We start from the raw sequence: 24,910 nt of genomic DNA, 5'->3' as shown, positions 1-24,910 counted from the left end.
ATGGCCTGGGCACTTGGTGAAAGCACCAGCATGGCTTCCGGGGGAGGTGGGTGAACTTTGAGCCTGACTCAACCCGTTTAGCCCCCCACTCTGGGCTGAGCAGTGATGGGTCCCCCACCCCCACCAGCAGGTCCCTGAGCCAGGCTGGGTTTGAATAGGGGATGAAAGGGCCACTGTCCAGTCAGCTGGCCCCTGAGCCCCCGCTCCTCCATCTTGCAGCTGGGGTAGAAGGCGCCGGTGCCTGCCTCTCTGGAGGGAAGGGGCCCGGCCGGGAGGCCTGGTGAGGGTAGGCAGAGGCCCAGGATCGCTATGTATCCTTGCCAGTTTCGCTGGCAGGTGGGGGTTCTGTACCGCAGCCAACTTGCAAATGCAACAGGAAGATAGCTTGCTTTTGCGGGCCTGTTTACCAGGTGCCCGCGGCCGCCCCCGCGGTAAAGACAGGCTGTTCTTTAAATGTTAGAGGAAATTGCTAACAGGATGATTGATTGGCCAGCTAATTAGCTAATGATTAACGGCTGCACAGTGCCTTCACCGGTAACGGCTGCCACAGATCTCCACTGCTCCGCACTTGCAGCTGGCCCCTGGCGTGGGCTCTTCTCCCACCTCAGCCCTGTAGCCCCAAGGGCTTCTCGGCTACACCTCTGGTGCCACAGGCGGGCTCTGCTCCGGGTCCACCGAGCTTTGTCTTGGGAAGGACCAGGATAAAGGACTCTCCTAAAGGGGCTTTTAACCAGGCGCCATGGCCTGCTCCTGCCTTCAGCCCGGTGGAAAGCTGGGGGCTGGCTTTGGGGAGGTGGGGCTGGTCCTAGTTCAAAGACTTGACAGACAGCAGGGAGCGGAGACTCAGCTTTAATTCAGGATTGCGGGTGCCAAAGGGCAGGTGGGGGTGGGGACAGGGTTAAGTCGTGTTAGCCCAGCTGCGTGGGTTCAACCCCCAGGAAAAGCCGCATGGAGGCCCAGGTTGCCACAGCCCAGAGGTGAACAGGGGGGCCTAGGCTGCAGCTTGGCCACTTCACCCGGCTTCGATCATGGCAGCCTGTGTCCTGCCAGGACAACTGAACCTCACCCCCTGTGGGCCCCGTGAGCCTGGGAGCCGGCGGGGCAGCAGTGGTCTGCTCGGCTCCCCTTCAGAGCCAGCCCCAGAGCAGTGGGGAGTCCCCGGCACACACACACCCCGCCCGCCAGGCTGGCTCAGAAGTGAGAAGGGGGGGTCTGGGCAAGTGGGGGGCTCTGCTTCCAGAGCTCTACAGGAGGAGGGAGTAAAGGAGGGGGGCGATGAGAGCAGCTGGCAGCATGCTGGGGGGGCTGGCGCTGGCACGGGGGGGGTACCCGTAGCTGGTTCTGCACTGCCCTTCCAGTTCCTCGTACGCAATCGGCTCATCGTCAGGTGGCTCCTGGGACAGGCTGTCCCTCACCTACCAGGGAAAGGAAAGAGTCAGCCTCTCACAGTGTGCTGTAGAGGGGGGCCACGGAGCCGGGGGCCTGGGCCGGGTCTGTGCTGCAAGGCTCGGAGCCAGGGGCCAGGGCTGGGACTGGGCCATGGGACGGGGACAGAGCTGCGGGGTGGGATCAGCATGGCAGGTGCAGGGTGGGGGCATAGAGCCCCATGGCAGCGCTGCTGGGTCAGGGCCAGGCTGCAGGCCGGTTCATGGAGATGTGCCCCCATCATGCGATGGCCCAGGCAGGCATCTGGCCCTGCAGTAAGGCGGGGTGTGGGGGGACCAGCACCCCGTGCAGCGACTCTCCCATCTCTTCTCACTCACCTCCTCCACCTTCTTGAAGACTCTCAGCAGGTTCATGGCAAGGGCAGCTTTCACTTCTGTTTCAGTCCAGTTCCTCCTCAGTAACTCAGCTATCAAGTCTGGGTATTTGGAAACATCCTCCAGTCCCTGGGGAACCCTGCGGGATGCCGGAGAGCACCGAGCTCACAGCTTGTTTGGAGGTTCCCAGGCTGGCGAGACGCACGGTGACCAGCCACTCTGACCCCCTGCGTCACTCAGGCCACGGGACTCCCCTGCTGACGTGGTTCCCAGGGTTAATTGGCCCAACTTGCAAAGGTTTTGCACTCAAGGTTCCTGTGGGTCAGTGGTTAGCCTGCGAGTCAGACAGAGCCTGGCTACCTCAGCTGATGGCTTCCAGCATCCCAGGCAAGGGCCCAGGCAGCAGGGGGCGGATCCCTATTGATTGTGGGGGAAATCAGAAAGCCAAACGGGGACACAGGAAGGGCTGCCAGTGCTGTAGCACAGTCCCACCTGGTTCCCGGCCCCCATCAGCGCTTTCCCGGCTAACGATTCTCCCAGCTCAGCTCTGCGGGTCCTGCCAGGAATGTGTCATTGGTACCAGCCTGGATGGCTTATTTCCCCACAGAAAAAAGAACGGGGGGGAAGAGGAAACTGGGGGTGTGCCCAGCCCCTGGCATGGGGGAAGAATGGGGGACCCTGGTATGGGGAGGGAGGGGAACATGGGTTGCACAGAACCCTGGTCTGGGGGGAAGCTGCAGGGAGTCCATGCACTAGAGGGGCCTGGGCACTATAGAGGGATGGGGCACACAGGGAGCTGGTGGGGCGACGCCAGGAGCCCCTGGGATGTACCGTGAGCTCAGCCCACAGGAGCGATGAAGTGTGCGCCCTCTAGAACCCCTCACTGGTAATGCGCCTTATTGCTAGACCCAGGAGTGGGCCCCTTACTAACGGGTTCTGCCTTGGGGAGCCCCCTCCCCCCAGCTCCCAAGCAGACGGGCCCCACAGCTGGAGGAGGCGGCAAGGCCTGCAAAGCAGGCACCCCAGCCCAGGGTGCTGTGGCAGCCAGGAAGTGCTGCCCAGACAAGTGTCCTTGGGAACTGGCTCACACAGGGCCTCTCGTCTGTGCGCGCTGCCCCCCGGGGCAGACACGACTCGCTTTGCACCTGAGCTGAGGGGCTGACGTGGCTGGTGGGAGGGCAGCGGGGGAGCTGCAGCCTGTTGTCTCCTGTAGAGCCTTGGTACCAGGAGCTGCCCCATGCCTGGTTCCAGAGCTGGGGGGCCCTGGCAGGGGCCTGGTGCAGGGGGAACGTTCCTCTCCAAGGCTCAGCAACCAGCCATGACCCATTTCTGGGCAGCAAAGCAGCCCGCAGCCCCTGGAGGCCTCGTCAGCGTCTCCCTGGAGACCAGCGGGGCGATGGGTGGAGTGAGATGCTGAGACTCTGAGGCAAGCTCAGGGAAGGGTCCTGCAGGAGGGCACGCCCCAGGTCAGCCTCCTCAGGGGTGCCCTGGGCCCCAGCCTGCATGGCTGGGCGTGCCTCACAGACAGCCTTGCTAGCGCTGCGGCAGGCTGGCTGTTCTGTGGGGTTAGGAAGCTCTCCCCCATCTCTCCCCCCAGGGCCAGTCCTTACGTGGTCACGCCATCGTAGTCCCCACCAAAGCCAACCGCCGCGGAGCCAGCCACCTTCTTGATGTGATCCAGGTGATCTGCGGGGGGAAGTGCCAGAGTGAGGGGCAAGGCCCAGTGTGCGGGACCCCCCCACGTCCCTCAGGGCTGGCGCCAGACTCACCTGCGACCTGCGACAGGTTGGCAGCTGCCTTGTTGCAGGACACGTACATGTTGTAGAAGTTCACCATCACCAGGCCGCCCGTCTGGTTCTGCAGGCAGAGACATGCGGGCATGGGCAGCGGGTGAACCCCTGTTTTGGAGAGGTTAGACAGCCGGCCCTGCCCCCTACCTGCTGGAGCCCTGAGACCCCCCATGACTGGAGGAGCCCCTGCCCACCTACCCCGAGCCGCCCACTGGCCCGCCCCGGCTGCACAGGCCGGCCTGATCCCTGAGCACTGGGCCGCCGGCCAGCCCGAGCACTGGCCCGAGCACTGGGCCACCAGCCAGCCCAAGCAGTTGCCCTGACCCCGGACCAGCCTAGGGAGAAGGGGAGCAGGGGCGGGGCCCCGGCCTGGGTTAGGGGAGCCTTAGCCTGGCCTGGCCCATGGTACCCGCCGCCTGTGCACGCGGGTTCCTAAAAGCTGCAGCAGGCGAGGGCCCTGGGCCGGGCAGCCCAGTGTCTCAGCTGCTGCCGGGGCAGGCGTGGGATCCCTGCCCCGGCACAGGAGGAACCGTTTGCCCGTGACCTGGGGCGCCAGCGGTGGTGCTGCTCGCTGTGGTCCCCAGGATGCTGCCTCCCATTCAGAGCCCTGGACCCCTCCCCGCAGTGATCCAGCCAGCAGGCAGCGCGAGGCACCGTCAGCGCCTCCAGCTCCGACACTGAGGTTCTCACTCCCAGCGTGATGTTACCACTGGCCCCTCGTGCCCGGGATCCTGCCCCCTTGCGCCCGGGTTCCCACCCCTGGCCCCTCGCGCCAGGGATCCCCCCCGGACCCGTGCACCCAGGATCCTGCCCCCGCCCCCTCATGCCTGGGATCCTGTCCCCACCCCGCCCCCTTGCACCCGGGATCCAGCCCTGCATGCCCAGGATCCCGCCATGGGATCCTGCCCCCAGCCCCTCAAGCCTGGGATCCCACCCCTGGCCCCAGTGCCTGGGATCCCCCCCGGACCCATGCACCTGGGATCCTGCCCCGGCCCCGCATGCCCAGGATCCCGCCATGGGATCCTGCCCCTGGCCCCAGCGCCTGGGATCCCACCCCCAGTCCCTCGCGCCCGGGCTCCCAGCAGGGCCTGCTATACCACATTCTTCCTGACCCCTGCTCGGGGGAGAGCACCAGAGGCTCGTGTGGGTTTTGTGTCTCTGCAGGAGCTGCTCCTGCCCAAGAGCTGGTCCCTCTCTGCCTGAGTCGGCGCTGTCTGCCCAGGTCTCGTGGGCTGGAGGAAACGCTCATCGCTCTGCGTGTCCAGGCCATCTTACCACCCTGCGGAGGATGTCGTCGGGCACGTTGCGCCTGTTTCTGCAGAGCTCGTAGGCTGACGAGTGGCTGAATATAACAGGAGCTTTGGAAACCTCCAGGGCGTCCTCCATCGTCTGCACAGACACGTGGGCCAGGTCGACCAGCATGCCCAGACGGTTCATTTCCCAGACCACGCGCTAGGGGAGCGGATGAGAGACAGGTACTGAGCGTGCGCGTCCCTCCTGCTAGCCGCAGGCCACATCAGGAACACGCTGGCCCCAGGGCCCTGCAGAGTCTGAGTGGTGGGACCTGCATGTTCTCCTGGGCACCCCTCCTCACCCCACTTAGCCTCGCCCCACCTGCCCGAGTGAATGGTGCCTTGCCCCCTCCCCCTGGGCGCGGGGTCTGAGCCAGGGGACCTGCCCACTCAGGGGCCGGGGGTAAGACAGGTCAGGGACAGGAGCGCCCATCCACGTGTCAACTTCCGCCAGCTCATGCTTTCCTCTGGCCCCTGTGTGTGTGAGCTGCCCCGGCTGGCTGTGCCCTGCACGTGGGTAAATGGGGGTGAGCAGGGTTGGGGGCTCCATGGGTGCTTTAGGAATGGGACGGTGCAGTGGGGCAGATGGCAGGGCTCCGGGGCCCCTGGGGTAACATGTGGGGAGTCAGCCCACAGGATCTGAACTTTACCCCCCGTGCCAGCAGAGAGCTGGGCAGTGGCACGGAAACCGTCGGGCACTGGAGGTGAGCAGCAGCCGGGTTTCTCTGCCCTTGGCAAATCACAGAGGCTGGAGCTGAGCGTTGGCTGACTGGGGTCCTGGGGCAGGGAGATGAGAATGGGGCACCAGGCGTCCCAGAGAGGCCGGGCAGCGGGGTCAGGAGTTTGCACTGCCAGGCTGCAGCGGGCTTGGAAAACACCGCAGTGGCTTTGGGAATGTGGCCAGGGATTGGCAGCTGCCGCGGTGGGAGCTGGGCTAGTTCAGCCCCTGCCGCAGCACGCCTGGCGGGCCGCGCTCTGGGACGAGCAGCCCCGGTGAGGGGAGAAGACAGCCTGGCCTGCGGCCCTGATGTGCCAGCAGTGCCCCTTCCAGAACGGCTGGAGAAGTGGGGGGGGCTCTGTCCCCTCCCCATCCCCACGAGGGCCTCCAGCTGAGAGCTCCCTGCCCCACGTGTGGGCGTGGGGAGGTCGGCCTCCAGCCCCCCAGGCAGTGGACCGTTCCCACTCACCTTCCCGAATTGCGACAGGCCGTTGTGGACGGGCTGCTCCTGGTCCGTGTCCACCAGCCAGTTGTCCACCCTGCGAGCCAGAGCGCACACATCAGGCGAGCGCCTGGTCAGCCCACGCGGCCTGAGGTTATTGGCCCTAGGCTGCTGCCCACCCCCGAGTGCCAGCCCAGGGGCAGGAAGAGGCATTGGCACCGTTCGCGGCCCTCTCTGGGCACCGGGACCCGCACTGGGACCCTGGGGCCCTGTACGTCGTTCCAAACCAACCAGGCCCCGTTCTTCTGCCCCCTGCATCCGGACCCCACTGAGCCCAGCAAGCTGCCCTGTGCCCCAGCACCGGGGTCCTTACCAGGGGGTGTTGCAGCTGTGGGTGAGGGTCATGTAGCGTACCCCCAGCCGGTAGAACATCCGCAGGGTGCCCAGGCTGCTGTCCAGGGAGTGGCCGCCCTCCACGCCAATCAAGCTGGCAATCTTCTTTGCTCGGAAGGCGTCTTCTATGCCTGCAAGAGCAGCATTTCCCAGCCTTGAGTCGGGCGGGGGAATCCCAGACAGCCATGCCGGCTAATGGGGGCCAGGTCGCCCATGGGGGGGCGGGTTGCCCCAGGCCTGCTGAGCTCCCCTTCTGCCTGGCAGGCCCTGGCTACCCTTGTAGGAAACCTCGGAGGGGCTGGCTCCTGACAAGCCCAGCTCCCTGCTACCGACTGCTGGACACCTCCGCGGGCTTTGCACAGGGAGAGACGCCCCCCAGACGCACACATGGCAGGTACCAGGGAACTACCTCCCTGTAGCGAGGCGGTCTGGTTCCCCGCCGCCCCGGAGAGGGACGAGCCTCTCTGGACACCAAAGTGGGCGACCAGCGAACCCTGCGCCCGCCCCTCAGAGGTCAAGGTGCAGGACAGGAAGTTGTCCTGGAGTCCCCAGGCGATGCTCTGGACCTGCTCCCCACAAAGCCAGTCAGGACTTTGGGGAGCCTCCTCTCCCTCGGAGCAGACTGTCTTCAGGGCAAGCAGCTCACACGGCTTCACCTCCTGGGCCTGACCTTGGAGCATTCAGCATCTGCCCCTCCGTGCGCTTCCCACAGCGAGTCCGTCCAGGCGGGGTCCTGGGGAAGCCAGAGGGTCCTGCACCCCCACTTCGCAGTCAGACGTGACTCTTAGCCAGCCAGTAAAACAGAGGTTTATTAGATGACAGGAACACGGTCTAAAACAGAGCTTGTAGGTACAGCGAACGGGACCCCTCTGCCGGGTCCATTCTGGGGCCCAGTGAGCCAGACACCCACGTCTGCCCTCACTTCCCGTCCCCAGCCAGCTCCAAACTGAAACCCCCTCCAGCCCCTTCTCTCTGGCCTTTGTTCCTTTCCCGGGCCAGGAGGTCACCTGATCTCTTTGTTCTCCAACACCTTCAGTTGGCATCTTTGTAGAGGAGGGGCCTAGGTCATTAGTTGCCAGGAGACAGGGTGTCAGCCATTTTCTGTCCAGCCAGCATCACATCTGCCCTCTAGGGCTCTGCAACAATCACACCCCCTTCTCCCACCACCTAGATACTTAAGAACTGCATAGGGGAAACTGAGGCACCCACACAGTATTCAGAGAAAACATTATGAACATTCCCACTTTGTCACAGAAGTATAAAAGCCCGACCCTAGAGCTCACTTGGAACACAGCCACCGGAGAGGCCAGACGCCTCTCGCGTAGCTCCCAGTTGGGAGACCACGGCAATCGGCGGCCGAACCGAGGACTGGCCAGACCAGCCAATGCCTGATGCTAGCCCAAGCCCAGAGACACTACCAAGCCTGCCACTCGCCAGTTACCCCGAGGAGTCCATGGTGTGTGACCCCGTGGAGGACGCTGTCCGGACCCAAGTACCTCTAGAGGGGAAGTTAGGAAGTAGCCCGGGGGCAGCCGACCCGAGTCTGACAGCAGCACTGCCAGAGCCCATGTCAGTGTGTTGTGGCCAGGATCCCCACTGACTATGCAGCGGGTCTTCTGCTGCTGCTAGGGCGGTGGAGTGGGTGGGCCTGCGTCCCCCCTGCCACCCACCTTGCGGGTGGCCATCTCCTCTCTCCCAGGCCACTCGGAGCCTGGGGTTTGCTGTTCAACCGTTTGCTCAGCCCTGCCTGAGGGTCTGAGCTACTGACGGTCTGTCACACAGCCAGGCTAGTTCCCCGATGCACCTGAGCGAAGTAGCGAGGTCGTCTGGTTCCCCGCCACCCCGGAGGGGGGATGAGCCCTGCCCGAACCCCCTACACTCCCCTATACAAGGGGCTGGCAAGGACCATGCCCTGGCAGGGTGCTGGGTGCAGAATGGCAGCGGCTGCTGGGTAGGGAGGTCCCCCTCACTCAGCTCATTCCGGGCTGGGACACAGCCTTGGCTGTCCTTGCTCAGCTCCTGCAGCCCCCAGCCACCCCCAAGGAGCCGGGCAGGGGCCGCGCACTATCTCTCACCTGTGCTGCTGGTGACACATGCAAAGGCCTCAGGGTACTTGTCGCACATGCGGTGAATGACGTCGATCTGCTCCAGCGTTCGCTTCACTGCGTCTTTGTTCTGGGTATCGCAGGGCACGTAGGCCGCCCAGAACTGAGCGGGGAGACAAGGGGGGAGTTAAGGCGCCCATGGGGCAGGGCAGATGGCTGCTTTGCTTCATTCATTGCCCCCTTCAGCCCACACCCATCCCAAGCCAGCTGTGGGGCTCACTCGGTACCTGGGCCTGGGGGGGGGGGGTGACATGCACAAGCAACCAGCTGCTGCCACAGGTGTCTCCCCCCGGGTGGGCACAGACCCAGAGAGGTCAGGCAGCTGCTGACGGCCACAGAGCGTCGGTAGCTCCTGGCTCCATCCCTGGGCTCAGAGCCTCTGGGACCTGCTGTGAAGGTGGCAAGGGAGGCCCTGCTTTGCCTGGGGGCTGAGCTGGCACCAGGGAGCCTGAGCACGGTGGAAGTGAAAGCGGCCGTGCTGGGGAAGTGCAGGCAGTAGGTGCGTGACAGGGGCTGGCTTCCTCTGGCCCCAGGAAAACTCCAGCGATCGCTCAGCCGAGAGCCAGGGCCAGCTCCCCTGCCACCAGGACTTTCCAGGGATGGGCTGAGTCATAGAGACCCCTCGGCTGGATTGCATTGGAAAGCCCTGCCTAGTCCATGCTGCAGCACGCTGCTGGCGTCAGCGTACCCCCGGTCGGTGCGTGTGGGGGGCTGAATCTGTGTGTGCCGGGGCCTTGCTGCGAGCGTGCCTGTGTGGGCCGTGCCTGCGGGATCTGCAGCCTACCTGCCCCCCCACGTGCCCGCTCTGCAGCTTGGGGATGTTGGTGTGGGTGTCGTTCAGCAGGGTGAGGTTTGCCGGTGCCACGCTTAGCCTGTTGTTAAACTTTTTCAGCAGCTGCCAGGGGAGGTCGTTGTGTCTGGAAAAAAAGGGATGAAAGTGAGGGAGCGTGGGAGCCATGCTCCTGCACCCCCCACATGGGGGAGGGAAGCCCCACCCACCGTGTCTGACCCCTCGGGGCAGGGGATCTGAGTGGCTGGCAAGAGCCCTCAGTCCAGGGGAAGCCTGGGCATGGACTGGCACCAGGCAAGGCTGGTGGGTAGCACTACCCAAAAGGGTACACTGGTGTGAGGGGCAGCTCCTTGTGGGGCAGATACTAGGGCTGGGCTGCGCCCCATGTTTGCAGTGGGGCCAGGTACCGACACTTGCACCGGGTCACCCCCTGGCGTGGACGCAGGGTAACAGAGCTTTATTCCGCTGCCGGGACAGGACTAACCACACTCCTCTAAGCACATTTATCCCAGGGTAGCTGCGTCCACGGGTAACGCCAACAGACCCCGGTCCTCAGCGGACAGGATCGAACCGGGGACGTCTGGAGCTTAGTGCATGAGCCTCTATTGCATGAGCTAAAAGCCAACGGGCTGTTAAGCAGACTCATTAATTGCTCTCTCAGTGGTCTCGGTGCCACCCAATGGGACAGAACCCCACACCCAGGAGGTGTGTGGGTTACACACGCTCGGGGCTTGTACCTTTTCCATTCTGCCCAGACAGTGGAAGCAGCACAACCTGCATTTGTAGACGAGGCCTGGTGAGATTTAGCTCCTACACATGCAGGCTGGAGAGCTGTATCGGCCTGGGAGGCACCTGATACCCACCCCTTCCCCTGCATCTCGGCCCCCTTCTCTGCTGAGCATCGCCCCAGCTCTGGGTTTTCAGCCACTGAAGCCCCACAGCCGGCTGCAGCCAGCGTTTGGAACAGGGGCCACAACCGTAACCAACTCCTCTGGGCTAGCGCCATTGCTGCTGCCCACCCAGACGCCCGGTTTTGTTGCTGTTACGTGAGTTTTGAAGCAAGGGATGGCTTGGCACACGCCTACCCGCCCGCGTGCTCTCCTCCCGTCTCTGCACTGTGGCATTAGCGATGCCCGGGTGTCAGCTGGCTTCTGCACAGCCCGAGAACGGCCACCCCCACTGTTCCCGAACCTGCTCAGCAAAGCACCCGGAGATCGCCGGGGCCAGCAGCACTTCCAGGCTCAGTGCCTGGAGCTGGCTGGCCCCCTGCGGCCAGCGAGACCTGAGCCGTAGCCCATGCAGCAGACACACCTTAGCCCTTCAAGAATCTCAGAGGACCCAACCACATCAGCCACACCATCAAGGGCTCATTCACCTGCACATCTACTAATGTGATATGTGCCATCATGTGCCAGCAATGCCCCTCTGCCATGTACATTGGCCAAACCGGACAGTCTCTACGCAAAAGAATTAATGGACACAAATCTGACATCAGGAATCATAATATTCAAAAACCAGTGGGAGAACACTTTAACCTGTCTGGTCATTCAGTGACAGACCTGCGGGTGGCTATATTACAACAGAAAAACTTCAAAAACAGACTCCAACGAGAGACTGCTGAGCTGGAATTGATATGCAAACTAGACACAATCAACTCCGGTTTGAATAAGGACTGGGAATGGCTGAGCCATTACAAACATTGAATCTATCTCCCCTTGTAAGTATTCTCACACTTCTTATCAAACTGTCTGTACTGGGCTAGCTTGATTATCACTTCAAAAGTTTTTTTTTTTCTTAATTAATTGGCCTCTCAGAGTTGGTAAGACAACTCCCACCTGTTTATGCTCTCTGTATGTGTGTATATATATCTCCTCAATATATGTTCCATTCTATATGCATCCAAAGAAGTGGGCTGTAGTCCACGAAAGCTTATGCTCTAATAAATTTGTTAGTCTCTAAGGTGCCACAAGTACTCCTGTTCTTCTTTATACATAAGCCAGTAAGTGAACACTTCAATCTCCCTGGTCATTCTATTACGGATTTAAAAGTCACTATCATTGAACAAAAAAACTTCAGAAACAGACTTCAAAGAGAAACAGCAGAACTAAAATTCATTTGCAAATTTAACACCATTAATCTGGGCTTGAATAGGGACTGGGAGTGGCTGGCTCATTACAAGAGCAGCTTTTCCTCTCCTGGAATTGACACCTCCTCATCTATTATTGGGAGTGGACTATATCCACCCTGATTGAATTGGCCCTGTCAACACTGGTTCTCCACTTGCGAAGTAACTCCCTGCTCTCCATGTGTCAGTATATAATGCCTGCATCTGTAACTTTCACTCTATGCATCCGAAGAAGTGAGGTTTTTACCCACGAAAGCTTATGCCCAAATAAATCTGTTAGTCTTTAAGGTGCCACCAGACTCCTTGTTGTTTTCTTATCCCTTCAGCTGCTGAGTGCCCAGGGCTGGCACCGGTCCCTGGTTTGTGCCCTTTGCCCGCTGACCTGCCCCTGCCTCAGCTCCCAGCTGGTGGGTGCCTGGAACCTGCCTGCCCTTAGTAGAACCCTCCAGTCCCGAGCATGGCAACATCTGCCTCCCCCACCTCTGGGACCCTGCCCTGCTCTCTGCCTCCTCCCTGGGGCTTCTCTCCTCTCCTTACACTAACCCAGCCTGGGCAGAGGCCAGGCAGGGGGTCCCAGCAGCCCAGCTGAGGCTGATTAACCCTCGCAGTGCCGTCTCCAGCCCCGCTAGGCTTGCGTCTCTTCCCAGCGTCTGGCCGTTGAAGCCTAGCAAACAAGACTGGCGTCCTGCATGGCGGGGATCAGCCATGGGAAGGGCTGCCCAGGGACGAGGAATCGTTAGCCTAAGGCTGAATGGCTTTTTCTGCAGGCTCCCAGCCCTGTTTGTGGTGGTGTCTGGAACGAGGGGGGTGGGCACAAAGAGCTGTTAAGGTTGCTGGTGGCTTGGAGGAGGCCAGGAGGGGAGCAGGGCTTGGCTGCAGGCAGATTAGGGAGCATGATAGACAGCAGGCAGCTGCCTCGTGCCCAAGGAGCCCAGTGAGGCAGGGGCTGCAGGAGGGAGGATGCTGGCGGTGGCTGGAGTCAGAAGGTGCTGGAGGATCACAATCACTCCAGTGAGGCGCCGCTACAGGACCAGCTAGACAAGCCCTGCCCCAGTTTCAGGAAGAGCCAGACCCCTGGAGGGGCGGCGGGGGTGCCTTGAGGATGGATCACATGCTGGGCCTTTGTCATTCCCAGCCTGAGCCGGTGGCCGGCGGCATCTCTGCTGCTCTGTCCCCCAGGGCCAGGGCCGGTGCTACCATTTCGGCAAACTAGGCGGTTGCCTAGGGCGCCAAGATTTGGGGGCGCCAAAAAGCAGTGCCCCCAATTTTTTTTTACAGCGTTCCTACGCTCCCTCCCCGCACGCGTGGTCGCCGCTCCACTTCTCCTGCCTCCCAGGCTTGCAGCACCAATCAGCTGTTTGGCGCCGCAAGCCTGGGAGGGGAGGAGAATTAGAGCAGGGGCGGCGTGCTCAGGGAGGAGGCGGAGCAGAGGTGGGGAGCTGCCGCACAGCTCCCTGGGCCGGGAGGGTGGGGAGCTGCCGCGGGGCGGGGGGAGAAGCCGCAGGGCTTCCCACCCCAGCTCACCTCTGCTACGCCCCCTCCCCGAGCACACCATCACTGCTCCATTTATAATTATAATAATTAATGGAGATATCCCATCTCCTAGAGCTGGAAGGGACCTTGAAAGGTCATCGAGTCCAGCCCCCTGCCTTCACTAGCAGGACCAAGTACTGATTTTACCCTAGATCCCCAAGTGGCCCCCTCAAGGATTGAACTCACAAGCCTGGGTTTAGCAGGCCAATGCTCAAACCACTGAGCTATCCCTCCCTGGGGTGGGGAACTGCCATGGGGGGGGCGCCTCAGGGCAGAGGGGGGAGGGGCCTCAGGGCGGAGGGGGGAGGCACAAGGTGCACCAGCCCTGCCCAGGGCAGCAGGTTGCTGTCCTTGCTCTTTGATGAGATGCCAGTTCTGGGGCTGGGGAAGTCTCTTCTCTTGGCTTGGGGCACTGGAACAGAAATTGTGTCTCCATCTCTCCTCAGCCCGCCGGCTGCACAGTCACGCCCCCGGGCATGGACTGGGCTCCCTGCCGCCCACTCGCCAGCCTTGCTTGCGGCCAGGAGACGCCATCTGGTGAGAGCTGGATGTAGTTCTGGGCAAGTCCCCGTAGCGACGGGGCTCAGCAGTCCGGCCATCGTTCTGCCCTGTGACTCTCATTCCGGCGCTTTCCCCTTTGGTTGTGTCCCGGGGAGCCATGATGGAGGAGTGCACCGTGCTTGCTGCACAAGGGCCCGGGCGTGTTTGCTGGTGGGGCAGACAGTCCCAGGAGGTGAATGCTCCTGTCTGGGTGCTGCTTAGGGGTGGATGGGGATCAGCCCAGGTCTGCTCTGCAGCCTTGGTTTCTGGTTGTTTGCAGAACTGCAGATGGGGGGTGAAATCCTGCCCCAGTGAAGCCCAGGGGAGTTTTGCCGGTGATATCAGTGGAGCATCCATAGGGTTTTATCTAGTTAGTGTAGGTGGGCCTGGATTCCCCACCCCCCCATCCAGCACAGAGGGTTGGATGATGCTGTCCTTCGTCAGGAGTTCTCCTGGGGGTTGTGCCAAGGTAGTGGTTCCTCCTGTGCACGGGGTTGCCAACCCTCCCGGATTGACCGGGAGTCTCCTGGAATTGGCATCGGTCTCCTGGTGACTATTGAAAGCAATCCGGGAGATATTAATAGGCCGCTAAAAGTCCGGTTGGTGGCGCAGCGGGGCTAAGGCAAGGTCCCTACCTGCCCTGGCTCCGTGTGGTTCCCAGAAGGGACCAGCATGTCCAGCTCCCAGGCGGAGGCGTGGCCAGGAGGTCTCCACGCGCTGCCCCCACCCCAAGTGCAGACTCCTCAGCTCCCATTGGCCAGGAACCATGGCCAATGGGAGCTGCGGGGTGGCACCTGCGGGCACAGGCAGCACGCAGAGCCGCCTGGCCGCGCCTCCACCTGGGAGCCAGACATGCCGGTTGCTTCCAGGAGCTGCCTGAGGTAAGTGCCCCCCAGCTGGAGCACACACCCTTCACCCCCTCCCATGCCCGAACCCCTGCCCCAGCCTTGAGCCCCCTCCCGTACCTAAACTCCCTCCCAGAGCCCGCACCCCAAACCCCCTCCTACACCCCAATCCCCAGCCCTGAGCCCCCTCCCGCACCCAAACTCCCTCCCAGAGCCCGCACCCCAAACCCCCTCCTACACCCCAATCCCCAGCCTTGAGCCCCCTCTTGCACCCAAACTCCCTCCCAGAGCCCGCACCCCAAACCCCCTCCTACACCCCAATCCCCAGCCTTGAGCCCCCTCTTGCACCCAAACTCCCTCCCAGAGCCTGCACCCCAAACCCCCTCCTACACCCTAATCCCCAGCCTTGAGCCCCCTCCGGCACCCAAACTCCCTCCCAGAGCCCGCACCCCAAACCCCCTCCTACACCCCAATCCCCAGCCTTGAGCCCCCTCTTGCACCCAAACTCCCTCCCAGAGCCTGCACCCCAAACCCCCTCCTACACCCCAATCCCCAGCCTTGAGCCCCCTCTTGCACCCAAACTCCCTCCCAGAGCCCGCACCCCAAACCCCCTCCTACACCCCAATCCCCAGCCTTGAGCCCCCTCTTGCACCCAAACTCCCTCCCAGAGCCCGCACCCCAAACCCCCTCCTACACCCCAATCCCCAGCCTTGAGCCCCCTCTTGCACCCAAACTCCCTCCCAGAGCCCGCACCCCAAACCCCCTCCTACACCCCAATCCCCAGCCTTGAGGCCCCTCTTGCACCCAAACTCCCTCCCAGAGCCCGCACCCCAAACCCCCTCCTACACCCCAATCCCCAGCCTTGAGCCCCCTCTTGCACCCAAACTCCCTCCCAGAGCCCGCACCCCAAACCCCCTCCTACACCCCAATCCCCAGCCTTGAGCCCCCTCCGGCACCCAAACTCCCTCCCAGAGCCCGCACCCCAAACCCCCTCCTACACCCCAATCTCCAGCCCTGAGCCCCCCCCACACCCAAACTCCCTCCCAGAGCCCGCACCCCAAACCCCCTCCTACACCCCAATCCCCAGCCTTGAGCCCCCTCCGGCACCCAAACTCCCTCCCAGAGCCTGCACCCCAAACCCCCTCCTACACCCCAATCCCCAGCCTTGAGCCCCCTCCTGCACCCAAACTCCCTCCTGGAGCCCACATGCCACCCCCCGCCCCCCGCACTGCAACCCCTTGCACCAGCCCGGAGCCTCTTCCTGCAGCCCAAACCCCTCATCCCCAGCCCCATCCCAGAGCCCGCACCCCCAGTCGGAGCCCTCACAACCCTCCTGCACCCCAACCCCCTGCCCCATCCCAGTGAAAGTGAGTGAGGGTCAAGGAGAGTGAGTGGGGGCGGGACCTCAGGAAGGGGCGGGGCAAGGGTGTTTACTTTGTGCGATGAGAAAGGTGGCAACCCTGCATGTCACAAGGCCCCTAGAGATTTTCTCATGGTGCTTTACTAGCCAGGCTGAAACTCCCTGGAAGACTGTGGCTGAGGCTGACTGATTGTAACGTGCGTCCGGGTCAATCTCTGTAGTAACATTTGACTCTCATTGGGTTATTTAGGGGCTTTCTCTGAAAACTCCTGCCGGCTGTCTTTCCCAGCTCTGGCAGGAGGTTTCTAGATGAGGTACAGGCTTCTCTACAGTCCTGCGCTTGGAGGCCTCTTTGCCGGCTGGTTGTTTTTTCTCTCGCATTGGACGGCTCGGCACGTGGATTTACTGAGGTCGCACGTGTTCCCTCCAGTTCCATTTCTGCAGCAATTTAAGCTTCCCTGCTGAACAAAAACGGTCAGGAAGGTGATGCAGCCGGCACGTACCCTCCCCTGCTGGCTGTTTCCCTCTGCGGGGCGACGCTGTGGTCCGTGAAGCATTTCCTGGCAGGAACCACTGGCGGCTGTTCTGTGACTGGCTGGCTGCCGTGTGACGAGGGCATTAGGGGAGCGTTTGCTGCTGTTGCGCGGCAGTTGGTTGGGTCTGCGTTTGGACACTGGGGTGGCGGCTCCGTCCTTGCCTGGCCCGCGGAATGTGCCCGCATCTCAGCTGCCAGGAACTGACACCCCCTTCACCCTCTCAGGCTTTCCCACCATTCCCTTCCTTAGGGCTGCCAGTTTCGGCTGGGCCTGCTCCTGGAGGTTTCATCACATGACATACACTTTAATTAAAGATTAACTATTACTTCCTGGAAATGCCAGGACATCCTGGAGCGTTGGCAACCCGATGTTCTTTGGCCGCTGCCTAATCCCCAGGCGTAGGCGGCAGAGATGACCCCGGCTGTTACCTGGCCTGCGTTCCAGAGCCGGCGGGATAATAGCGGGGGCTGTGTGCTAGTGACAGAGGCCCCGGCCCCGGGCGGCTCTGTAATGGGTCACTGGGCGGCATGAGCCACAGTGGGAAACGAAGCCCCAGGAGAGCTGCAGGGGGCTCCTGGGAGCAGCTGACCCCAGGGAAATGGATTGGGGACTTCCTAGCTCAGTGCTCAAGGGCGCTGAATTAACTCGCTCACTGCCGGAGCACAGGCGGATACAGGCAGGGCTGTGTATCGCTCCGTGGAGAGAGGGCAGTGCCCAGCCTGGGAGGTGCATGTGGCCCTGGCACGGGAAGGGTTGATCCAGGACCTTTGCTCGGGGGTGTTGTAGAGCAGCCAGGAGGTAGCTGTGATGGTCCCAGACGCGTATGCAGAGACCCCTGCCCCTGCCCCTGCCCCTGCTCAGTGTGCGAGAGAGCCCAGGCCAAGCCACCATTCGGCCCTGGACAGAGAGCAGCCAGGGGTGCCCAGACGTTCCCTTGTTACCGCCCAAAATTCCACCCAAGCCAGAGTCTCCCTGCGCCCCTCTGGAGCCAGAGAGGAATTCCCCAGCGAGCCCACGATGAGCTGAGAGGCTGGAGGAGTTTTTCTTTCCAGGAGTTTTGAGTGTTTCTCTTTCCTGGGTAAGAAACTAATCACAAGAAGGAAGGCAGAGGGGTTTCGAGAGCCAATGGAAAACCCCGCAGGGAACTCCGCAGGCCACAACTCCAGGCACTGCTCCTGGCAACACCGACCTGCTCCAAGGCTTGGGGAGCCCTGGGCAGGTGCCCGGGAGCCGCGCGGCACAGTGGGGGTGGTTGGCAGCGGGCTCCTGCTCGGAGGGAGGCAGCTGCCGTTTGCCATTGGTGCTCTCCTGGGGCTGGGGGGTGTTAGTTACTGCACTGGCTGCCTGTGAGTTTCCTCTCCTTTGGCCCTGCTCCGGCACCCAGGCTAGCTGCATTTGAGGCCGGCTTGGTACGTGGGCTCAGACACAGCTCATCCGCTCCGCGGGCCAGCGCAGGATGCGCCCGTGGTGAGGTTTCAGGGGCGGTCTCTCTTCACCTCCAACTGGCTCCTGTCAGGCCCCTGAGAGCTGCCCGGCGGCACGGCATCAGCTTGCTGACGTATGCGTCTGCCGCTGCCGTCATTTAAGGAAGTGTCACGCGGCCGGGGGAAGCAAGGTGTGTGCCACGACGGCGGGGGCGTCTTCCCCTTTCAGTCCGCAGACGGCTCCCTCCCCACGTCACTCAGCACCAGGCGGCCCTTGGCCGCTATTTCTGTCCCTGGTCACTGCGCCTCGGCCTGGGAGCTCACCCGGGATGACGGCTCCCTCTGTGCTGTTGCCTAGCACCAGGGCTTCCTCTGGCTCTGTCAAGCACCAGCCCGCGGGGTCTCAGTCGGGGGGTGTGACGAACTGGGACTGTTCTTGCTGGGGTGTGTGAATGCTGACAGGGGAGTGTGACTAGGATGGTCTGCATCGGGGGATGGGAGCCGGCCCAAGGGAACATACCTGAGCTTGTAACATGAGAACCCAGGAGGGGGTTGGAGGTCAGATGACTCCGGGGCCCGGGAAACCGAACAAAGGCTGTGGGAGGGGTCGCTGAAGGCAGAGGGCTGGAAGCGAGCTGGAGAGATGGCTGGGAGGCAGAGATGGCTCTGACCCCCCAAGGGGGGTGGGCTGGCATGCCCTGGGACCCCAAGCTGGACCTAACTGAGGGGGTCCTGTTGTCTGTGCCTGCAAGACCTGTCTTGGACTGTGTTCCTGTCATCCAAATAAACCTTCTGCTTTACTGGCTGGCTGAGAGTCATGGTGAATCGCAGGAAGCCGGGGGTGCAGGGCCCTGAGTTCCCCAATACTCCGTGACAACTGGTGGCAGCGGTGGGATCTACTGCACCCCGTGGACGGCGCTTCCTGCAGTAAGTGACTGGGGAGCAGTAAAACGAAGGGGGATTGACGGGGACCAGGCACGCTGAAGAGTGGGAGAGAGACGGTTATTACCCCTGGGAGTGTGTGACCAGCGAGAAGGACTTTTGCAGTAACAGGGTCCCCCGGGGGGATCGCAGCGAGTGGTCCCAGGGGCGGAGGAGTCTGCAGCTCGACCCTGGCAGAGAGGTGGTGACCTCGAGAAGGGCTGGCACACTAGGGGTCCCCCTGGGAACTGTGGGGAGCTGTGAGCACACAGGCCGGTGAGTGGCCAGCAGGAAGATGTATGCCCAGCGGCTTAAGAGCGACCTGGTGGAGCTGTGCAAGCAGAGGCGGCTGCGCATTGGGAGGCTCACCAAAGAACAGCTCATTGCCCAGCTGGAGGCGGAAGATCGCGCGAATGAACCGATCCCTGTGTCTCAGGGAAGCAGCCTGGCAAATGCAGCGCAGGCACCAGTGTCTGTCCCAGCTGGGAGTGGTCAGCCGGCTGCTGAGGGCTTCCCGAGACCCCTCCTTCCTATGCCTAGGGGAAGGGTGGGGAGGAGCCCAGCAAATACTGAAGGCGCCGTGACCCCCCCGGCCAGCAGGGGGTCCCCCCGGCGAAGCTCGCCGGCCAGCAGAGGATCCTCCCGGCGACGTTCAGCATCCGGGGAGCGGAATTGGCTGGAATGGGAGAAAGAGCTAAAACTGAGGGAGCTGGAGGATCGTGAACAACAGAGACAGCATGAAGAGAGACAGCGTCAGCATGAACGGGAGGAGAAAGAGAGACAGCATCAGCGTGAACGGGAGGAGAATGAGAGACAGAGACAGGAGAATGAGAGACAGAGACAGGAGAATGAGAGACAGCATCAGCGTGAACTGGAACTGGCGAGATTGAAGGGCAGCGAACCCCCGGCTGCGGTGAGTGAGGGGGGACCCAGGACTGCACGGAGCTTTGATAAGTGCATCATGGCCCCATACAAGGAGGGGGAGGACATGGATGACTTCCTGGAGGCCTTTGAGACGGCCTGCGAGCTGCACCGGGTGGATCCCGCGGACAGACTCCGGGTCCTTACCCCCTTACTGGACCCCAAATCCGTGGCATTGTACCGCCAACTGGGAGAGGCAGAGAAAGGGGACTACGAACTATTCAAAAAGGCCCTGCTACGTGAGTTTGGGCTGACTCCTGAGATGTACCGGGAAAGGTTCCGGAGTCAAGATAAAGCCCCTGAGATCTCCTATTTGCAACTAGCCGTCCGCATGGAAAGATACGCCAGCAAGTGGGCTGGCGGGGCCCAGACGAAGGAGGACCTGATTAAACTGCTGGTACTGGAGCAACTGTATGAGCGGTGCCCATCCGACCTGAGGCTGTGGTTGGTGGACAGAAAGCCAGAGAACCCGCGACACGCCGGGCAGCTGGCCGATGAGTTTGTAAAGAGCCGGGCAGGGGGTGGCAGGGAGGAGCCCCAAAGGAACAGGCCCGCCGCGATGCAGAGAGAGAGTCACCCTGGGACCTACCAAAGGGGGAATATGGGGAATCCCCTCCCACGGGGAATGCCCAGCGTCAGGGACAACCGACCGGCTCGAGGGGACCCACAGGACATGAGCTGCTATTACTGCGGCCGAAGAGGCCACGTTCGGGCCCAGTGCCCCAAGCTCAAGGACAGACTGAGCAGACCGAACCCGCATAGGGTTAACTTGGTAGAGGCCCAGACGGACGAGGGGCAGGCTTCTCACGCAAGAGGGGCTGGCAGCTTATCAACTGCTCAAGAGAGAGAAGGGCCCCAGGCCAGCTCCTCTAGGGGGCTGGATGCCCCAGACTCAGGGTTTTTGGTTTATACGGTGGGCGCGGGGCTGTCCCTCCAGAGAGAGTACCTTGTTCCCCTGGAGGTGGATGGGAGGAAGGTCAATGGATACTGGGATACGGGCGCAGAGGTGACGCTGGCCCGGCCCGAGGTGGTGGCCCCAGATCAGGTGGTGCCCAACTCCTACCTGACCCTGACGGGGGTGGGCGGAACACCAGTCAAAGTGCCCGTGGCAAGGGTACACCTGAAGTGGGGGGCCAAGGAGGGCCCCAAGGATGTGGGGGTACACCCGTATTTGCCCACTGAGGTATTGATGGGGGGGGACCTGGAGAACTGGCCAAGCAACCCCCAAAAGGCACTGGTTGTGACCCGCAGTCAGAGCCGGCGAGGGGCCCTGCGCCCTGGCCTTGGGGGGGGTGCCTTGCCTGAGGCGCAGGACCCTAACCTGGTGGGGAGGGAACGCCCAGGGACGCGGCTCAGGGAGGCTGCAGCTTCGGACCCAGCGGGCGAGAAAGAGCAGGTGGCCATCCCTGTCCCAGCTGCTGAGTTCCAGGCCGAGTTACAGAGAGACCCCTCCTTGCGGAAGATAAGGGACCTGGCCGACCTCAATGCGGTACAGACCATGGAACGAGGTGGCCGGAAAAGGTTCCTGTGGGAGAAGGGGTTCCTGTACCGAGAATGGGCTCCCCCAGGGAAAATGGAGTCAGGGGGGATCAGGAGGCAGCTGGTGGTACCCCAGAAGTATCGCCGCCAGCTGCTGTGCCGGGCCCATGACATTCCCCTCTCAGGGCACCAGGGAACCTGGCGTACCCAGCAGAGGCTGCTACGGAGCTTTTACTGGCCTGGGGTCTTTGTTACTGTCCGACAGTACTGCGGATCCTGTGACCCCTGTCAGAGGGGGAGGAAGGCCTGGGACAAGGGGAAAACAGCCTTAGGACCCTTGCCCAGCATAGAGGAGCCTTTCCGGAGGGTGGCCAAGGTAAAAAGGGCGGCTCTGAACCAAGAGAGCCCAAAGCACAGACCTCCAGACTGGAGCGCTGGGAGAAGACCACAGCCCAGTTGGAACCCCAGAGGTATGGGGGTGGGAAAAGGGCACAGGCCGCATAAACCTTCCCACATGCGAACTGCGAGTGCCATCAAGCACCCCCGACCTAAGGGGGGGCGTGGAACGGAAGGGGCCTGGTGTAATTCTCACCAAGGAACTGGAGGGATGCGGGGGCATCCATGGGAACGGGGGTAGGTTCGAACTTCCCCGGGTCACTGGCTAAAGTGACCCTGCTCAGTTCGGTCTCGAAGGGGGGAGAGATGTGACGAACTGGGACTGTTCTTGCTGGGGTGTGTGAATGCTGACAGGGGAGTGTGACTAGGATGGTCTGCATCGGGGGATGGGAGCCGGCCCAAGGGAACATACCTGAGCTTGTAACATGAGAACCCAGGAGGGGGTTGGAGGTCAGATGACTCCGGGGCCCGGGAAACCGAACAAAGGCTGTGGGAGGGGTCGCTGAAGGCAGAGGGCTGGAAGCGAGCTGGAGAGATGGCTGGGAGGCAGAGATGGCTCTGACCCCCCAAGGGGGGTGGGCTGGCATGCCCTGGGACCCCAAGCTGGACCTAACTGAGGGGGTCCTGTTGTCTGTGCCTGCAAGACCTGTCTTGGACTGTGTTCCTGTCATCCAAATAAACCTTCTGCTTTACTGGCTGGCTGAGAGTCATGGTGAATCGCAGGAAGCCGGGGGTGCAGGGCCCTGAGTTCCCCAATACTCCGTGACAGGGGGGACCCTCCTCCCTTTCTGTATAGCTGGGGGGGGTCCTACCCCTTCTTTCTGGTGTAACCTGGGGACACGTTGTGGAAGGGCTGAGGGCCCTGCTCAGGCTCCTCAGGGAGTGGGGGGGCCCGGGGCGACGCTGCCCAATTTGGCAGCCCTCAGCCTCTCTGAATGGGGTGAAGAGCCCAAGGGAAGGGGATGACCACGGGCTCACCCTGCAGTCCAGCCCCCCAGGGCCGGCCGGGACCATGCCTGGCTCCTCACCGCTGCAGGCTCAGGTCAGTCTCCCATGGATATGGGCAACGCCAGCCCTGTGAGCAGGACCAGCTCCACTGAACCGACGCACACGCGGTTTGGTGCACCTGCTGGAGGGGCCCAAGGCAGGCCTGGGGGGCAGTGACCGAGCTGGGGACAGGAGCCCACTAACGGACCAGCAGGGGAGGGGCGGCACTGGTCACTGGCAGAGCGACATGGGTGGAAGAGCCCCCTACCTCAGTGACTTCCCCTAGGTGTGCAGGCCTTTTGCCTGCTCTGAATCTCTGGCAAGCCCAGAACCCGAGTCTGGAGCCCCCAATCCCAGTAACCGTCTCAGTTCCGGCGCCGCTGACCTTTGCCTCTAGCGCCGCTCGCAGATCAGCATCACACTTACCCCTCCTACCCCTGAAGCCAGTAACTGCAGCAGCCCCCTCCCCCCCATGCCGCACACCCGCCTGCCCAGCCAGGCCAGACCCTGCACTTCGTCCCCCTCTGGGCTCTGGCTTGCGGTCTGCAGTAGCTCCAGGGACCCAGCCAACGAGGCCGAGGGAAATGGATGGCGGTGACCTCCTGGCATGCTCTGGGGACAGCAGCTCCTCTGGGGCAGGCCAGTTCCCAGGGCTTTGCCCAGCCCGGGGTCCCTGCAGCCAACCCCCCCATGCTGGTAAAATGACTCAGTGCTGGGGTTTCTCCTCCTGGTCCTTGACAGCCCGGCAGCTTTGTGCCTGTCACCCAACGGAACGGACGTGGTCCTTGGACCGACGCTCCCACCTGCCGCGGGTCTATCCGAGGTGCTCCCTGCCTGACCTCCCCCGGCTGGGAGCAGCCATGTTCCCCTGGCTGTGATGTGCCTGCAGGGCTGGGTTTCCCCTTTGTGTTTTGCAGTGAACTGATGGTGTAATATAACATGGCCTGGCCCTGATAACCCACCACATGCAAATCCACCCTGCCTTCCCATTCCCCTGGGGCATGCCAGAAACCCCAGCGTCTCCCGGGTGGCACACTGAGCAGGTCCCTGTGCAGTTCCGAGCCGCGGGGCTTCCCCAGGGCTGGGGCGTGCTGGGAATGGAGCCGCGCAGGGCTTTCATCACTGGGGGGTTTCTCAGGGAACTGAGAATCCTTGAGCGGGTGGGAAACTTTCCTACTGGATAAAGCTGCTGCACCCTGGCGTCCCCTGACTGGGCTCAGCAGGGACGACTCTCCCATTGGCAAGGAAAAGCTCCTGGAAAGGCCGAGCGCTCCTTCAGGGGCCGCGTGGTGCCAGGGTGGCGGGCACACTGCCTCTGCCATGGAGAGCCTCAGCGCCCAGTGGGGACTCACTCCTGAGCCTGCATTTCCACTGCCTGAGTTCGGGAGCTGCTGTGTGCTCAGGCGGGCCTGGCCTCGCGGCGCGCAGTGCTGAGAATCTATCCCCTGCCCAGCTCCAGGGTGAAACCTCTCGCCCCCCTCCTCTCCTGCAGAGCTCAGCCATGGGCGGGGGGGTTGTTCCTGATGGGGGGAGTTTCCCAACTTGCTGAGAGGAGGCAGGGAGCAGCAGGGGCTGGTACTTACCCGTCTATTAGAGGAGTCCCGGTCATGATTCTCTCTGCCTGCGCCCGGTAAAGCTCCGCTGAGCAGAATGGGAAAATGGAGACAAGCAAGTAGCTGCACAGCATTGGCTTCATGGTGGCCAGACAGGGCTTCTGATTCCTCCACCTCCCACCCCGCTCTAGAAGGGTCCCTCCGGCTGGGCACAGAGACTTCTCTGCGTAAGTGAGACTGTCTAGTCCAAGACCAAGGTCTCAGAGATGTTCCTTTGATTGGGAGGTCACGTTCCATGGAACCTGGCTTAACAGCCCAGAGTCAATAAGTAACCATGCAGGACCATAAAGCAATCCGGAGCCATCTCTAGCCAGCTGCACCTTAGTCTTGCCATACATGAGCTCTTCACAAAAGCGCCCTGTACAAAGCGTTCAGGGCACACATGGGGCAACCCCCACACATGGTCTTGAAGCTCGAAGCCATCCCGCTCAGAAATGTCATGCGCAAGCAGCGGTCCTGCAAAGGCCACGTCTACACTTGGAGCTGGGGAGGTGACACACGTGTGCGAGCTCTCGGTGAAGTAGGGCACCAGAAGCAGCACACGCAGTGTCGAGTGTTAGCACGGGCCAGCTGCCCCGAGTCCGTGCCTACGGGGTCCAGGCGGGTTGGTGCTCTTGGGAGCTAGCCCGTGCTGTGCTGCCACGGCTGCTGTCTGTTTAGAATGTCACTATCGATGGTGTTGTTAGGCGTGTAGCTGCTCAGGTGTGGGGCGGAGAGCGAGCCGCATTCCATCTGCTAGGCCTGATTAGCTCGGTCCAAGAGAGGCAAGTCTGAGGACACGAGGGGCCAGGCGGGAGACTGGAAGTGGGAGATGCCTCCACAATCCCTTATTTGCAAGGCATCTAGAAGAGCTGAGCGCAGCCGGGCTGCAGACCTCACTGTGTGCGGCCAGGCCAGGCCAGGTGACTGTCGCTTGTCAGAGACTCTCTCTTCCCGGAGC

At 62.2% G+C, this 24,910-nt stretch overlaps 1 protein-coding gene across 1 annotated transcript; it reads right to left on the bottom strand.

The window, feature by feature from the left end:
• Positions 1-835: 835 nt before the first annotated feature.
• Positions 836-24,177, bottom strand: DPEP1 (dipeptidase 1). Its single transcript, XM_005308202.4, has 10 exons — positions 23,941-24,177; positions 9,285-9,417; positions 8,471-8,603; positions 6,376-6,526; positions 6,030-6,099; positions 4,826-5,002; positions 3,530-3,617; positions 3,371-3,446; positions 1,764-1,899; positions 836-1,415 (listed from the first exon to the last, which is right to left on the bottom strand). Exons 1-10 carry the CDS (start codon positions 24,051-24,053, stop codon positions 1,245-1,247), a joined length of 1,248 nt encoding a protein of 415 aa, XP_005308259.3. The 5' UTR covers positions 24,054-24,177; the 3' UTR covers positions 836-1,244.
• Between the last annotated feature and the right edge of the window lie 733 nt (positions 24,178-24,910).

The sequence above is a fragment of the Chrysemys picta genome, chromosome 14, assembly GCF_011386835.1.
Source record: "Chrysemys picta bellii isolate R12L10 chromosome 14, ASM1138683v2, whole genome shotgun sequence".
Lineage (NCBI taxonomy): Eukaryota > Metazoa > Chordata > Testudines > Emydidae > Chrysemys > Chrysemys picta.
The sequence above is the reverse complement of the archived record's forward strand: the minus strand, read 5'-3'. Positions and strand labels throughout refer to the sequence as shown.

Coding starts and splice junctions, on each gene's coding strand:
- DPEP1 (XM_005308202.4), bottom strand. CDS start 24,053: ATGAAGCCAATGCTGTGCAGCTACTTGCTTGTCTCCATTTTCCCATTC. Junction 8,604..9,284: donor GCGGGCACGTGGGGGGGCAG/GTAGGCTGCAGA, acceptor CTCCCCGCTCAG/TTCTGGGCGGCCTACGTGCC. Junction 6,100..6,375: donor CACAGCTGCAACACCCCCTG/GTAAGGACCCCG, acceptor TCTGGCTCGCAG/GGTGGACAACTGGCTGGTGG.